The sequence below is a fragment of the Rana temporaria genome, chromosome 10 (assembly GCF_905171775.1).
Source record: "Rana temporaria chromosome 10, aRanTem1.1, whole genome shotgun sequence".
NCBI lineage: Eukaryota > Metazoa > Chordata > Amphibia > Anura > Ranidae > Rana > Rana temporaria.
The window spans coordinates 88,965,371-88,981,733 of NC_053498.1; the positions used below are offsets into that span (position 1 = coordinate 88,965,371).

Sequence of the window (16,363 nt, forward strand, 5' to 3'; positions counted from 1 at the left end):
TTCTCGTCAAGGAAACTGCCCAAAATCTCGATGAGAAAAATAGAGAACCTGCTCTCTATTTTTCTCGTCGGGATTCTCTGCAGTGTTACCTGTCGCCGTGGAACTTACCTGTCTTCCTAGGCATAGGTAGGGTGTAGCAAGATGGCGGCGACGGCATCGTGTTCGCTCCATTCAAAAGAACGGCGGTTCTTTTGAATGGAGTGTCTGTACACTCGGCCGGCAAGAGAAAAACAAAATTTCTTTCCTGACGAGATTCTGGGCCGTGTGTACAGGGCTTAAGAGAAATGAGAGTACTATACCAATATCAACAGTTCATAATAAAATTCTTTCACATCAATGGCCTCTTTACAGCCCAGTTAAAGCGGGGGTTCACCCTATCAACGAAAAAAAAAAATTTTTTTTTTCTTTTACCATAAAATCAGGCATTGTAGCGCGAGCTACAGTATGCCTGTCCCGATTTTTTTACCCCCGTACTCACCTTGTAATCGTACATCGAAGATACCGGGGAATGGGCGTGCCTATGGAGACGGAGGATGATTGACGGCCGGCTCTGGCGCGTCACGCTTCTCCGGAAATAGCCGAAATAGGCTTGGCTCTTCACGGCGCCTGCGCATAGCCTGTGCGCAGGCGCCGTGAAGAGCCGAGACCTACTCCGGCTGTCTTCGGGGAGAGTGACGTGCCAGGGCCGGCCGTCAATCATCCTCCCTCTCCATAGGCACGCCCATTCCCCGCGGGAGCCGAAATCTACAATGTACGATTACAAGGTGAGTCCGGGGTTAAAAAAATCGGGACAGGCATACTGTAGCTCGCGCTACAATGCCTGTCTCGATGATAAAATCAAGTCAGTGAGGGTGAACTACCGCTTTAAGGATTACATTTTAATAAACATTCAATGTACATTCACCATTTATCCTACCTAAAAAGCAGCTGGATTTGTCTGCAAATTTGCCAGGTCAAGCCTCTGTACTTTAAAAAGAGACGAGTTGTACCTGAACCGGCAGATGTGAGGGGGAGCCTGAATGGGGTAACCTTGAAATCTCAGCAATTTGCCAACATTAACCTCTTGCCACCCGCTTAAAACACTTAAGCCTACAGGGGCTGAATGTCGGGTGGAATGTCGGCCCATGTGTACTGCAGGGGGCATGACCAAAAAGAGTCTGCTGATCGGCTCTGGGTGAGCACTGTGCCATTTAGCGCCTCTTGTCAGAACACAATTGCACAGCAGGGGAGATCGCTGTACCAACATTGCTTAGTTTAGTACTGCGGCTCCTCCTGAGCTGTCAGTTTTATTCGTTCAACTCTGCTGGGTTGAACAAAGAAAAACAATTAATGTGTGCCAGGCTTAACAGTATGTGCAGCTTTATTGACCACACACCGCACATATGCATCAATGGGCAGCCAAGGTTTTTTTTGCTGAGAGCAAGCTCACTGCACGATCTCAGCACAGGGACCAAGCTGTCAAAGATAGCTCTTGATCTGCATTAACAATCGGTTTCCGATCATGTGTTCACTGTGACAGCCAATCGCAGTGGTCACATGATCGCCAATCCTTCCCATCCATCAAGGTGTACAGACCCTATTAAAGGGGAAGGAGTTACATATGCTCCTAAAGTCTTGACAGCATTCCTATACATCAGAAGGTTACATTCTCTTACCCAGTGGCAGGTGGCTTTATCTCAAAGACTGGGCGTTGCATGTCCACCGACTGTCCCAGAAGGAGTCCGGCTGTTTCTTGTGGGTCATATGGTTTGTCATAATTCTGGAGAAAGAAAATATATTTAAAAATAGTAACATCATGTAGAAGTGTTATGTTAAAAAATAATTAGGATTTGCTGATATTTGGAAACTGTGGCCCAGATTCACATATAATTACGTTGCTCCTGTGCAGTGTAACGTATGTGATTTACGTTACACCGCCGCAGGTTTACAGCGTTAGTGCCTGATTCTCAGAACACTTACCTGTAAACTTGCGGTGGTGTATCGTAAAAGCGCTCGGCACCATTGGGGCGGGCACCATTTAAATTAGGTGCGTTCCCGCGCCGAGCGTACTGCGCATGCTCCGTCGGGGAAATTACCCGACGTGCATTGCGCTAAATGACGTCGCACCGACGTCATTTGCTTAGACGTTAGCGTAAATGGCGTCCAGCACCATTCACGGACGTCTTACGCAAACGACGTAGATTTTTTACATTTAGACGCGGGAACGACGGCCATACTTAACATTGGCTGTGCCTCCATAGACCCAGGGGCAACTTTACGCGTCGCAAAGGCTACGGAAACGACGTAAATTCTCTGCGTCGAGCGCGCGTACGTCCGGGAATCGTCGTAATTTGCTCATTTACATAAGCGACGGGGAAAACGACGTCGGCGACACCTAGCGGCGGGAAAAAAAATTGCATTTAAGATCTGACAGCGTAAGAGCCTTACGCCTGTCAGATCTAATGGGTATCTATGCGTAACTGATTCTAAGAATCAGTCGCATAGATACCCGGGGCCAGATTAGGACTTACGATGGCGCAAATGGTGTTGCGCCGTCGTAACGCCTTTGAGAATCTGGGCCTATGTTTCATAATTCTTCAAACTTGGGAGGTTTGTGGCTGATTAACCCCATACCCAGTAGACATGGATGTGGTTAACTCATTTCAATGAATCCATTAGACCACTGAAACGATCATTTTTATTGGATTGGGGAACTGGTGATTGATGCATGACAGAGTACATAAAATATAGAAATTAAACTATTCCAGTACTTTGTCACTTGTGACATTTCTGTATTCTATAAAACATAAGATGCATTTTTATGAGTTTTCAGGATGGAAATGCATATACAATGCTGTGTAAATACACATAGAATACAGGAAGTCCTGCAGTAGGTTTTCTATATATCTTTGCCATCCAGCTTGGCTTTAAACACGTTTTATTGTTCATTAATGTCAACCTCTTGTATCATGGACGGCTCTAATCAGCGAAATCATTGTGCCCAGATTATTCCTAGAACAAAGCACCGATCCATAATCTGCCAAATCTCCCTCCTGAATGAAAAGGCTCTCGGCCTGCAGAAGTGATCAGGTGTTTAATTCACTCACATCCTCATTTTGGCAATAATAAGAGAAGCTGGAGGCTTTGGGGAGGATGTGTTTATACACTCTATACTGTTTAAAGTGAACCGGTACTATGGCCATGCAGGGCAAAGGAACTGGTTCATTATTTTTCCAGCTCAACCAGCTGCAAATACTCACCTTCCCTATGTTCACCCACCGCTCAGCTTACCCATCAGGACTAAAGAAAATACCCAGTGGGGGTAATTGACTAAAAGTGAAGAGTACAAAATCTGGTGCAGCTCTGCATAGAGACCAACCAGCTTCCAGGTTTTAGCCCTGGTTCACACCGTCATGCGACTTGAGAGTTCAAAGTCGCATTACAAGTCGCACCGCATTAACTGCAATTGAACCGTTCTAATTGGTGCGACTCAAGTTGCTCTGACTTAAAAAAAGGCTCCTGCACTACTTTTGGTGTGACTTCAATACGACTTGCATTAATTTCTGTTAAAGAAGTCGTATGCAAGCTACGATGAAGTCGCACATGGATGTCGACTGAAGTCACTGCAGTCTGAACCCAGGATTAATGTCAAAGATTGAGGCCCCTTTCATACCAGTTAACCGATCAGGCCCACCTGTCTGTTTTTGAGGTTGAACTTGATCTGGCCACCCATTGTCCTTTATGGGGCGGCATCCGATCCATCAAAATCCGCTGAAAACAGACGTATGACGGTACGTTCGCCATCCGTCCAGCGGGTCGGATCGGATGACAATCGGATGGAAACAAACATGCATGCTCCATGTGAAATGGGCCTAATTGAACAAGCTGAAGTTAGAATTGGCTACCATGCACAGCTGCACCAGATTTTGCCCTCCCCAGTTTTAGTAAATTATTTCTGGGTTTGGTGGGGGGTTATTGGCTCACTTGTCACCCATTACAACACTAAAGCTTGACAAATGGCTTCTTAAGCACAATGGCTGCTTATGCACCAGATGGGGCTGGGAGAGAGTCCTGTGTAAGCTCTAAATGATGGCAAAGCTTCCTCACTTTACTACCAATGGCTGAAAGAAAAGGTGAAGGAGCAAATAGAAGGTAAGTGAATGCAGTTGGTAAAGTCAGCATTAAAGTCCAATTGAATGTTCAGTTTAAATCAGCTAAAGACTTTTCAAGGGCATCAAAATTAATGTGTGCAAAATCTTACAGTTTGTCTTATATAGACAGCAGTCACATCCTGAGTAGAAAAGCCATTCACCTGCCAGCAAGCTGCAGAGAAGGACCCTTGCTCTCTGTGTGGAAGCAGCAGTCTCTCTGTAGAGGTCTGACATGCCTCCTATAGTGGTCAGACCTATAACTCTGCAATGATGATTGAAGAGCTCTAGCCCTGACTCAGCATAGGGCTTATTGGGACTTCTCTGCAGCATGCTGGCAGGGGACAGTTTTTGTACTGGCTGTGGTTGCTTTGTAAAAAAAAAAACTGTAAGGGTCACCAGCGGATCCGCCTGCTCGGCAGGTGATCTCTCCGCTGATTCCCACTGAGCAAGTGCATACCTCCTAACTTTCTGAGATGGGAATGAGGGACACCTATCAGCAAAAGTATGTAGGCATAGGACACACCCCTTGCCACGCCCCTTAAAGGAGAATTGTACAAAAAAAATAAGATTGGTTTATTTATTTATTTATTTAAAATGCTTATTGAGAGCGCAGTCATTACCAGCAGGCCTCGATGCGCTCAAAGTGCTTTTTTTACCACTACAATTTCTTTATATTGGCTTTTGGAATTTACAAATGCAGCCATTTAGAAATCAGATGAAAGGTTTAGCACTGGAAAACACTTTTTGATAGATAAAAAGTGCATTTTATATACATCTGTATAGATCAGACCAAAATGAGGGACAAATGAGGAGAATGAGGGACAGACAGACATTGCTCCAAATCAGGGACAGTCCCTCGAAATTAGGGACAGTTTGGAGGTATGCAAGTGGATGACAGGTCTGTGTCGGATGTGCTGTTGTAGGGCAGGCATGGACACAGCCCACTGTCCTCTATGGGCTGTCAGATGGAAACGGACCACCTTCCTATCCGATCCACCAGATGGATGGGGGTGGGCTCCGCATCCATCTGTTTTTAGCAAACAGGATCGGATCGGATGTTGGCAGGTGTCAACGACACATGTCCGTTCCAGTGTGAACCCAGCCTCAGTGGGCCCTGAGGACAGGGTTGATGACCACTGGATTAGATGCACCTAGAAAGTATTTAGCTGTATTAAACTAGGCTTTAAAGTAAACATTTAAATGGGTGCAACCAGTAAAACACTTGGAGCTTACACAGGGCTTTGGACTCAAGGACTAAGTGAGAAATCTCCAATCACCAGTGCTGTCAGATGGGAGGTAAAGGAACTAGTCACATTCTCCCCCATACCAGGTCTTTTTCTTTACTTTAGTATTTGCTGGAAGGACCATCATTAAATTGAACCTGTTGCTTGGCCCCATGCAGGCAAAGCGTAGGTTCACTTTAAGGCCCCGTACACACGAGGGGATCTCCGCTGGAAACGGTCCGCACCGTTTCCAGCGGAGATTCCTCCTCTGGATTTGGATCCGATGGATTGTACTCACCATCGGATCAAAATCCGCGCGGAATTCATCCACGGTGACGTGTCGCGCCGTCGCCGTGATGATGACGCGGCGACGTGCGCGACGCTGGAAGGTAAGTACTTCCACGCATGCGTCGAATCATTACGACGCATGCGAGGGAGGGGAGCGGACGGATTGATCCGGTGAGTCTGTACAGACCACCGGATCAATCCGCTGGACCCGATTCAAGCGGATAAATTTCTTAGCATGCTAAGAAATTTATATCCGCTTGAAATGGATCGGGCCGAGGAATCTCCGCGGATAAATATCCGCTAGGCCGTACAGACGACCGGATTTGTCCGCTGGAACTGATCCGCGGATCAATTCCAGCGGATAGATCCGGTCGTGTGTACGAGGCCTTAGTCTGGTCTACCACTCATATTGTGCCAAGACTGTTTTATGCATATGAATGAACTTAAACTAATCAGGATGAATGCAATGAAAATAAAGTCATTTTTATAACGTGGGCAAAGAACAGAAGAGAGTGATTTTTATTTTTATTTTTTTTAAGTATTACTCCCAGAACTGAAGAGAGATTTCATTCTTGCTCACTCTCATCCCGACTCCATCTTCCATGGGGATATATAAATCCGAGCTCAGGCTGTAGAATACAGTTTGCCCTTGATGCAGGATTATCCATTCTAACCATGCCTTGCAGTTAGTTATGCTCCTACGTGTAGTGATGAAGTTATTCCACCTACCTTGGAGTCGAGGAAGGATTGGACAGCCAGCAGCTCATTCGTTTTCTGCTCGATGAGGCCAAGGTACTGCATTATGTTTGATTCACGAATGCTGGATGAAGAACCCAACATTTCATCCAGGACAGAGCGGTCACAATTTATCTTCTTGAACAAGGATTCAATTCCTAAGGAATGAGAACCATTATTTTATAGACTATGGAAGGAGCAGCACCTAGTTATTTATATATTAGATTAGAGCATGTGAATATCATACCGCTGTAAATAGGAACACAACTTTCTGAAAATAACAGAAACCCAACTAACTTTTTTTATGGAATAAGCATCATGCACGCAACACAGATTGTGGTTAATTGTATATATGGTAATTGCTATACATGAAAATCCTTTAATTAACCTGTCACAAAGCTGAGCAAAGCAAACTGAGCATATGATAGGAAAACACATAGGTAGAGGTTACCTTCAGTGAAAAATCAGTTACGCCTTGTTTTGCACACATGTTTAAAAATGTATTTCAGTAGGGTTGCACCAATATCGATAACAGTGCCGATACTAAGCATTTGCACCAGTACTTGTCCAAATGCTCCAATACCTGAAACCGGTACCTTTGCAATCCAATTTGAACAGGAATGTGGTACGATTCCTGTGTGAATCCCATGCGGCTTCCCCAACCTCTCCTGTGTGAACTCAGGCTTGTCATAGTGAATGAATGAATGAATGACTTGTATAGCGCTACTCATGAGAACTGAATCGCCTCTGGGCGCTTTTTCCAGCCAGAGTCTGCTTGGCTGGTGTGGTCATTTTACCCCGTAGGATCGTGACACACTTGGGACACACAGTCATACACACAGATATACGTATATATGGGCCAATTTGGACAAGATCCAATTTACCTACCAGCATGTCTTTGGAGGGTGGGAGGAAACCGGAGTACCCGGAGGAAACCCACGCAGGCACAGGGAGAACATGCAAACTCCAGGTAGATGGTGTCGTGGTCGGGATTCGAACCAGCGACCCTTTTGCTGCTAGGCGAAAGTGCTACTCACTCCTATAGTGACTTCAGGAGTGATGCAGGGAACCAAATTAGATTCGCACAGGAATCACGCTGCATTCCTGTTTGGGGATTACAACCTCCAAACATTATCTATTTTCTGAAAGCAGACACCCTGTAGAATGAAATAGCAGTAGTGCCAATTTTTTATGTCACACAATATTTTTGGCTTATCAAGCACAAAATGTCAGTAAAAAATACATTAACGTTATTCCTAGGGCGCACAAATGCAATATATTACCAATTGTTTTAAATGAAATATAAAGGATAAGATCGTGCCAAGTGAATACAAAAAAAAAATAATCTGCGCTATCGTGGTGATGAGCAGCTACATACAATCCAGTGAGTGAAGGAAAGCAAGAAAACAAAATACAAAAAATGTAGCGCTAAAAAATAAATGATATGAAGACACTGATGATCTATACCAAACACCAATATGACAGTGTGAACAAATATAAGTCCATATGGTTTTCATAAGCCAGACAGATAAATGACTGGTAGATGATAATATGAAGACACTAATTGTCTATATCCCACACCAATTAGACTGTGTGTTAAGGTATAAGTCCTAATGGATAAACGTAAACTGGATGAATGAAAAAAACAATTCCGACAACGGTGATCAAAAACCATGGTGATTCTTAATAAACTAGATGTGTAGTGATAACACCCACCACCAGAAGGGGAGGCTTACCAGATGTAGTGAACCCTAGTGAGCATACGCTCAAAGGGTCAATAAAGCTGTAGAAATGTGGATGGGAAGATGTACCGGCAAACACCAAAATATGCGATCAACAGGAAACAATGAAGTCTTCACTTGATAACAGATGAAGGAGGTATCAACAGCTGGGAGATGACTCAGGGAAGATGGCACCCCAGACGATGCAAGTTGTTGCGAAACGCGTCGGGACTCTACTGCTGCCATGCACATTTCAACATTGATGTCCTTTTTTATCCTGCTTACTGTAAGTGTTTTTAACCGTTATTAAACTTTCCATGTTTATACGGAATCACACTATGTGCCTTTCATTTCCTCCATGTACCCTGGGTATGTTTTCCATCTTCCCTGAGTCATCTTCCAGCTGTTGATACCTCCTTCAACTGTTATCAAGTGAAAACTTCATTGTTTCCTGTTGATCGCATATTTTGGTGTTTGCCGGTACATCTTCCCGTGCCAAGTGAATAGATACCCAAAATAGCAAACTTTAAATTTGCAGACGGGCTTAACATTTATTTTTTTTGTTTTTTGGGGGGGGGGGGGGTTTAAGTGCTTGTGTATAATTTTATGTTTTTACTTTTTGTTTCACTAAAACTTTATTTATATTAAATAGGGTACAAAACGTCCCCTATGTATTACAATATTTTTAAGACAGGTTCTCTTAATGAAGAATGAAGGATCTTTTAGACTTCTCATGTCTTAGTTGCCCTCCATTGAAGCTAATCAAATGCAGATCACACTTCATAGTTTCTCCCCTGGCTCTTGACACCAAAAAACAGATCTTCCTCCACTCCACTCACTGACACCCACCATATGGGTCCCGGGCTCGCAGGTGGAACAGCAGAGCACACAGCACAGATCACAGTGGAGCCCTGGAGGAACACTCTGTGGGTCACGAAAAGTGATCCAGCAGCTTTACACCCACCAGATTGCTGTCATTAGAAAGCTGACAGCTGGCTTGTGCAGTGCTGCAGCCACTGGGAGTGGTTGTAAGACCTCCTCACTGCCACCGGTATAAGATGTAAACCTGTACATGAAGTGGTGCACCTATATGATGTACTGTAGCAAAAGTGACATTAAAAAGAAATAAAACATTGATGGCAGACATTCACCGTAACCCCAGAGAGGGAGAGAGGCCTTGTACCTGGTCAGATATCTTTAATATACAGAATGGTTCAAGGTAGGTGCAGTAAGCAGAAACGACTAGGACTTGTGACTGGGTTGACACCATGCATGCAGTGGTCAGGGCTGGCAACAGGCAGAGACAGAATATGTAATCCAAGCAAGGTTCAGGGAAGGCAGCAATGTATGCCCCCTTACTGCTGGTCAGTGGACAAGTGCCCACATTACTGCTGGTCAGTGGACAAGTGCCCCTCTTGATGCTGGTCAGTGGACAAGTGCCCACATCACTGCTGGTCAGTGGACAAGTGCCCCTCTTGCTGCTGGTCAGTGGACAAGTGCCCCTCTTGGCGCTGGTCAGTGGACAAGTGCCCACATCACTGCTGGTCAGTGGACAAGTGACCACCTCCCTACTGGTCAGTGGACAAGTGCCCATCTCCCTGCTAGTCAGTGGACGAGTGTTCACATCACTGCCAGACATGCTGGTTGGACGCTGAACAGTGGGAACCTTTATGTGGAGAGTGTGAACAAATTTTGCTTTTGACTGTTGGTGATTGCTGTGTTGCATTTTTAGTTCTTTTTTTGGGGGGCGGGGGGTCCTTGCAGTCTTTTTAACACCATCTCTGTCACTTTTTTTCTCTCCTTTCTTCAGCCTAATAATTAAGGGGGTGGTTAATTTGTCACAGGTGCTTGAGGCCTATGTAACCTTCTGTAGAACACATTTTGGGCTTGCCACCTTTTTGCTTGCTGGAACTTAGACCAAGTGGAACTAGGGTTGCCACCTCATCCCTTTAAAACAGAACACATATTAATTACACAGGTTCTGAGGCTAATTTAATGCAGATAAGGCACCAAGTGAGTTTAATTACCACCTTAATCAGCCACAGAACCTGTGTAATTAATATGTGTTCTGTTTTAAAGGGATGAGGTGGAACCCTAAGTGGAACTGGACTACGTGGTGAGTTAAAAACAGGAGGTTATAACAGGGGTCAAAGTACATGTGTAGTGTGAGTACCTGAGTGTTTGAGTAGTGTGTGGATTGTTAGTATCTGGTTATTGTGTGTACCTGTGTATGGCAAGTGCACGTGGTCTGTGAGTGCACGTGGTCTTTGAGTGCACGTATTTTTAAAGGTAAATTATGAGGGCAAATTCACACCATTTTGGTCTGAATGTTCTGACAACGCAGCAGAACGCACTAAAAAATGTGCCTGCACCATTTTAGCAATGTAATGCACTACAACAGAAGGTAGTGTGATACCCTGCCTTGTGGAGTGCTGCAATGCCGGTGCATTAGACTGTCATTCAGAATGAATGGCACTGCAGAGCACCAAAGCGCAATAACCCATAGCGAATAACATCATGCTCCATTCGGGGGCCATTTAAACCTACATATTTTAACACAAGGTAAAGCATACACATGTATTTGCCATTGATTGAAATGGTGCACCCGTGAAAGATGTATAGATTGAAGTTCACAATGGTTTTTGAAGTGTCTATGTGCATTAAAGGGCTTACTGATCAAAATGTCACCACTTGATATGTATTTAAAATTGTGCCATTGAGCATTGATCATTAGTATGCATTGATAAAACAAGTAAACATGCCTGAAAGTACACATGAAAAGGTGTGAAACCCCGCATTAGTGTATATGCCACCACCCACAGAGAAAAACAAGCTCCACATGGGACAGCAGACAATGCACATTCTATTCCCTTTTGGCTAAAGGTTGGAATGGTTAAAGCCTCTGTCAGGTTATTATTGCTGTTTGTGTCCCTTTTGGGGATGTTTTCCTTCACTTCCTGTTAGGACAAGATGTGATAGGCAATTTCTTCAATGAAGAAAGGGCGGGAAATAACATTAATCTCAGCCTGGAAGGGTTAGAACCTGTCCCACTGGTATTGCTACCTGTGCCCTCCAGTTATGGGGACAACTGCACTGCATTGTATATGTATATATCATCACAGGAACAAGATGTGACTGAAAATCTCCTAAATGGGGTCACAGACATGTATAAAAACCTGACAGAATATTTAATTAATTCCAAAACTGAAAATATATTTTGCTTTCAATCTTCACAATATTCTTGTAGCAGACATGTTCCATATTAAATGGGGGTGGGTAAATAGGTGTAGTTGCTCTATTAGTAATCAGTAGAGGTAGGAGTATAGTTCCAGTACAAAGCCTAACAAATTGCTGAATTCAGGCCTGTGTGTAAAACATTTACAATGCGAGCAGCTGAAGGTCAAAAACGTGGTGTGTGCGGTGTGCATTGTATTCCCGGACTGTGTGATTCTATTAATGCAAATTACTGCAACAGAGAAGATCTAAAATACAGTGTGTACATGAAATCTGTACAGATCAAACTGTATGAGGCCTATCTTAGTGCTCATTAACCTCCCTGGCGGTATGATTATGTCAGATATTTGATGCTGAAAGCGGTACAATTTTTTCGCATGGAAATTTGGCGTTTTATATTGTAGGCCTGTAATTCTTAGAAATAACTCACTTAAATCTGTCCAAACAAGAGTCTAGTAGACATCCCGGGTATAATAAAGTTTGAAACACAAAATCATAAATTATAATATAATAACTATAAATAATTATAAAAAATATAATAATTATAATAAAATAAATTTCCCTACTATTCACTATCGTTCAATTCTGCATGTGTTCTTATTTAATATCGCTTGTATAAGTAGGGGTACTGTGCACCCCTTACTCATTCAAATGGGGGGGGGAGAATCTGGAGGCCCCCCTTGTTAAAAATGGCTTCAACATTCCTATAAGGTTCCTGCCTGCAGACCCTCACAAGCACTGGCCAGGGTTGTGGGGATGAGGACCTTCTTCCCATCAATATGGGGACAAGGTGCTTTGGGGTGGGGGGGCATGTAGCCTGGTATGGTTCAGGAGGGATGTGGGGCGGTCGCTCGCTTTTATGACCTGTCAGGCTGCATGCCCTAATAAGTGCCTGGTATTAACCAGGGGGACCCATGCCATTTTTTTTTACCAGAATTTTTTATTTATTTTTTTAACTCAGCTGTCAGTGGGGAAGCCCATTGACAGCTGATGACTCATCGGTTGTCAAGGATGCTGCGGCTTCCTGGCCCTGCTCCTTAACAACCAGCTTGTACTGCTGGTTGTCAGGGCGCAAAATGCACTGTCCACCGCAAATACTCGCCAAACACCCTGCAAATTGGGGTGTTCCCCATATGGGGCGAACAGCCAATGTTCAGCCCGAACTGATGCTCGCCCAACTCTACCTACCAGCATGCACATGTTTGGGCTGGTGTCCTTACTGTATATTTGTCTCTCTAATTTATCCCTTTATCTTTGTTAGTATCACCCAATGTTTTCAGAACCAAATTACATAACACTGTATAGAGCAGTGCGACTCCTTCCAGTCCTATCCTGCTTGCAACCTTCTCATTTTTTGGCAGCTGCAATTTTTTAAATAGAAAACCAGGTCGGAATAGCACTGTCCTATAGCAGACCCAGTTCCTGCCCAAAAAAATTTGATCAGAACTTGCTTCACTTTCCTCAAATGGCACCACTGGTTCCTTTCCCATCTCCTCCCATTAATGCTGATGAACATATTAGGCAAGATGATATAAGGATAAAATGGATAATGCCAAATATAACACAGATTTGCAAGCATACACAGGGCTAGATTCAGAAAGACTTACGACGGGCGTATCAGTAGATACGCCGTCGTAAGTCCGAATCCGCGCCGTCGTATCTTTAAGCTTATGCTCAAATTGAGATACGCTTAAATGTTGCTAAGATACGACCGGCGTAAGTCTCCTACGCCGTCGTATCTTAGGGTGCATATTTACGCTGGCCTCTAAGTGGCGCTTCTGTTGATTTCCGCATAGAATATGCAAATGAGCTAGATACGCCGATTCAGAAACGTACGTGCGCCCGGCTTTTTCCGGCGTAAAGTTACCCCTGCTATATGAGGCGTAGCCAATGTTAAGTATGGACGTCGGGACAGCGTTGAATTTTCCGTCGTTTGCGTAAGTCGTACGCGAATAGGGCTGTGCGTAAGTTGCGTTCACGTGGAAAGCATTGACTATTTGCGACGTGATTTCGAGCATGCGCACTGGGATACGTTCACGGACGGCGCATGTGCCGTTCGTTCGAAGCGTCATTTACGTGAGGTCACGATTAATTTACATAAAACACGCCCACCTCTTCCACATTTGAATTAGGCGGGCTTACGCCGGCCTAGTTACACTACGCCGGCGCAACGTACGGCGACAGATATTTCTGAATACTGGTCTGGGCTCACTATTTTACGTTGGCGTAGCGCATATGAGATGCGCTATGCCGGCCAAACTATACGCCGAGCTACGTGAATCTAGCCCACAGTTTTTATCTTGCAATATCAGAATGTTTGCATTAAAAAAGATACTTTAGCTTTGCTTTAATGTTTAATTATTTAAGTCTTTCAAAAGGACAATCTCCTTTTTTCCAGCTAATACTTTCCACAACCCTGTGCACAATGCCAAGTCAAGCTTTGAAGGGCTTTACTGAGATATGAAAGGATATTACCAATGACACTTCTCATAACCTTGACATGTCGAATGACTTTTTAGTTTAATTTATGTTTATTTACAGATAAGAAAGTTTGATATGGGAAGAGATTTAGTATTAGCAGAAGACAGAAGAACTTGGGGTCAGCTGCTTCTAAAAATAACATTTGGGATGCATCAGAACGCAAGCTTCCATAGAATCGCCACCTTCCTATCATGTAAACTAAGACGGTGTATGTTTTAGGACTGCTGGAAATAAAGATTCTTAGGTGGGAAAATTTGGTTAGTAAAGCATAATAAACAGAAAATCTCGCTGTGCACCACTAAAGCCTACGGAAACATGTAGCCTAAGCTCAGTGGGCTTTTCAGAAAGGCGACACTGACAATACAGTTTTCCTCTCATGCAAGATCAAAGACCCTTATAATAAAAGAGTTAATATTCTTCCAAGGTGACTCAGGGAAAAGCAGTCGGTATTAACCTCCCTGGCGGTATGATTCTGTCTGGAATTACGTACCAAAAGCGGTACAATTATTTTGCAAGGAAATTTGGCGTTTTATACTGTAGGCCTGTAATTTTTAGAAATAACTCATTTAAATCTGACCAAACAAGAGTCTTGTAGGCATCCCGGGTATGATTTTTTTTAAAACAAAATTATAAATTATAATATAATAAATAATTATATAATAATATAATTATAATAAAAATTATTCAATAATGTAATCAACTCAAAATCACTGAAATTTTTTTTTATGACGAATTTCCCCACAAATCGCTATCGCACAATTCTGCAAGTGATTATAATTTATTATCGCTGTTTTCTAGCTGATCTAAAACCATTTTTGACATAAAGGGACACTTTTGGACAATCTACAGTTTTTAGGCAGAAATGACATTTTTTATTATATAAAAGTACATGTAGGACACAGGACAGACCACTAGGGACAAGGGGGGTGTGTATTTTTTACATACAGTACTGTAATCTATAAGATTACAGTATACTGTATGTAATGTGTTTGTTTAAGTTTTTGAATTTGGCGCCGTTCTCCGCCCCCGTGCGTCGTAACGTCGCAGGGAACGGAGATCGGCGGCACACAGGGAAACTGTGAATCGAGCGAGGACCCGCTCGCTCAAACAGCGGGGTGGCATCGCTGGATGCAGGGACAAGGTAAGTAACTTGCCTGTGGATTCAGCGAGCAGGTAAGCCGCGCCGCTGCACACTCTGCACATCCACCCCGAGCGTGACTCGGGGATTTCGATCCTAACATTGAAAACCCACCCCGAGTCATGTCTACCCACTGACATTAGAAACTAATTCTAATGCTGATGGCATGTGCAGTAAGGGCAAATGGAAGTAACACCAGTATAGAATAAATTAACATGCATTCATTTAAACCACTGATATGAAGTATGAACAAAGCACATCCTTCTATACTGTGTACTTGTTTCAATTAAAAGCACTATGTGTCACATCTGTCTGCTGATTTGTTCCTCTGCTTTTTTCTGACACCAAGAGAAAAAAGGTGACAAGAGAAGGAGCTTCAGTAGATTGACAGCCTCAGATCTGTTCTTTTGTGCTATGTGATGGGGGGGCGTGTCTCTTACCTCCAATCAGCTCTCAAAGCTCTCCTCACTGAGCTCTGCAGAGTGTAACTTTAGCCCTCTGCCCCTTTTTTCTGACAGCTCAGACAAGCTTATAAATGCTGGACTTTGAACCGTTGTAGAGAAGAGAAGCCGACAAACAGGTACAACTTATGTAGGAGGGTTTGTTTCATCTCTGTTTATTACCTGAGGATAGTCCCTTCACTGGGTAAGTGTGTTTTGTACAATGTGTCATTAAAAGAACCTCTTTAATACTGCACTTAGGTGGCGCTTCCTTTCTCTACCCCTCTTTTGTTTACCACAGAGTCAGCTCTCTGAGGACAGCAGCCGCCATTGAACAGCCAAATCACCTGCATTTTTAACCATTGAACTGCCTGTTACTATTATTTCTAATGGACTAATCACCATACCCCTACCTATACATGTACTTTGTATCTGCGCTGACAGTTACCTCTCCTATCCTTCACTGGGTATATGTAAGGGTTTACAATCACTTTAACCACTTTAGCCCCTGGAAAATGTACCCCCCCTTCATGACTAGCCCATTTTTTGCGATATGTCACTGCATTATATTAAATGACAATTGCGTGGTTGTGCGACATTGTATCCAAATAGTATTTATGTTCTTTTTTCCCACAAATAGAACTTTTTTTTTTTTGTGCTATTTGATCACCTCTGCAGTTTTTATTTTTTGTGCTATACATTTTTGAATTTTTTGAAACAAAAACGATATTATTTACTTTTTGCTGTAACACAAATCCAATAAAAAAAATCGAATTTCTTCATCAGTTTAGGCCATTTTGTATTCTGCTACATATTTTTGGTAAAAATAAATCCCAATAAGTGTATATTGATTGGTTTGTGCAAAAGTTTTAGCGTCTACAAACTATGGGATATTTTTATTTATTTATTACTAGTAATGACAACTTATAGCGGAACTGTGATTGCGGTGGACAAATTGGACACCATCTGACAC

General features: G+C 43.3%; 1 protein-coding gene across 1 annotated transcript in view; it reads right to left on the reverse strand.

Annotated features, from left to right (window-relative positions):
* Positions 1–16,363, reverse strand: part of ODAD1 (outer dynein arm docking complex subunit 1) — a 204,203-nt gene that overhangs the window by 88,236 nt on the left and 99,604 nt on the right. Inside the window, exons 12-13 of the mRNA XM_040325674.1 lie at positions 6,371–6,534; positions 1,656–1,759 (exon numbers count right to left, since the gene is read on the reverse strand). Coding sequence (XP_040181608.1) covers positions 1,656–1,759; positions 6,371–6,534 — 268 coding nt within the window. The remainder of the gene's footprint in view (positions 1–1,655; positions 1,760–6,370; positions 6,535–16,363) is intronic.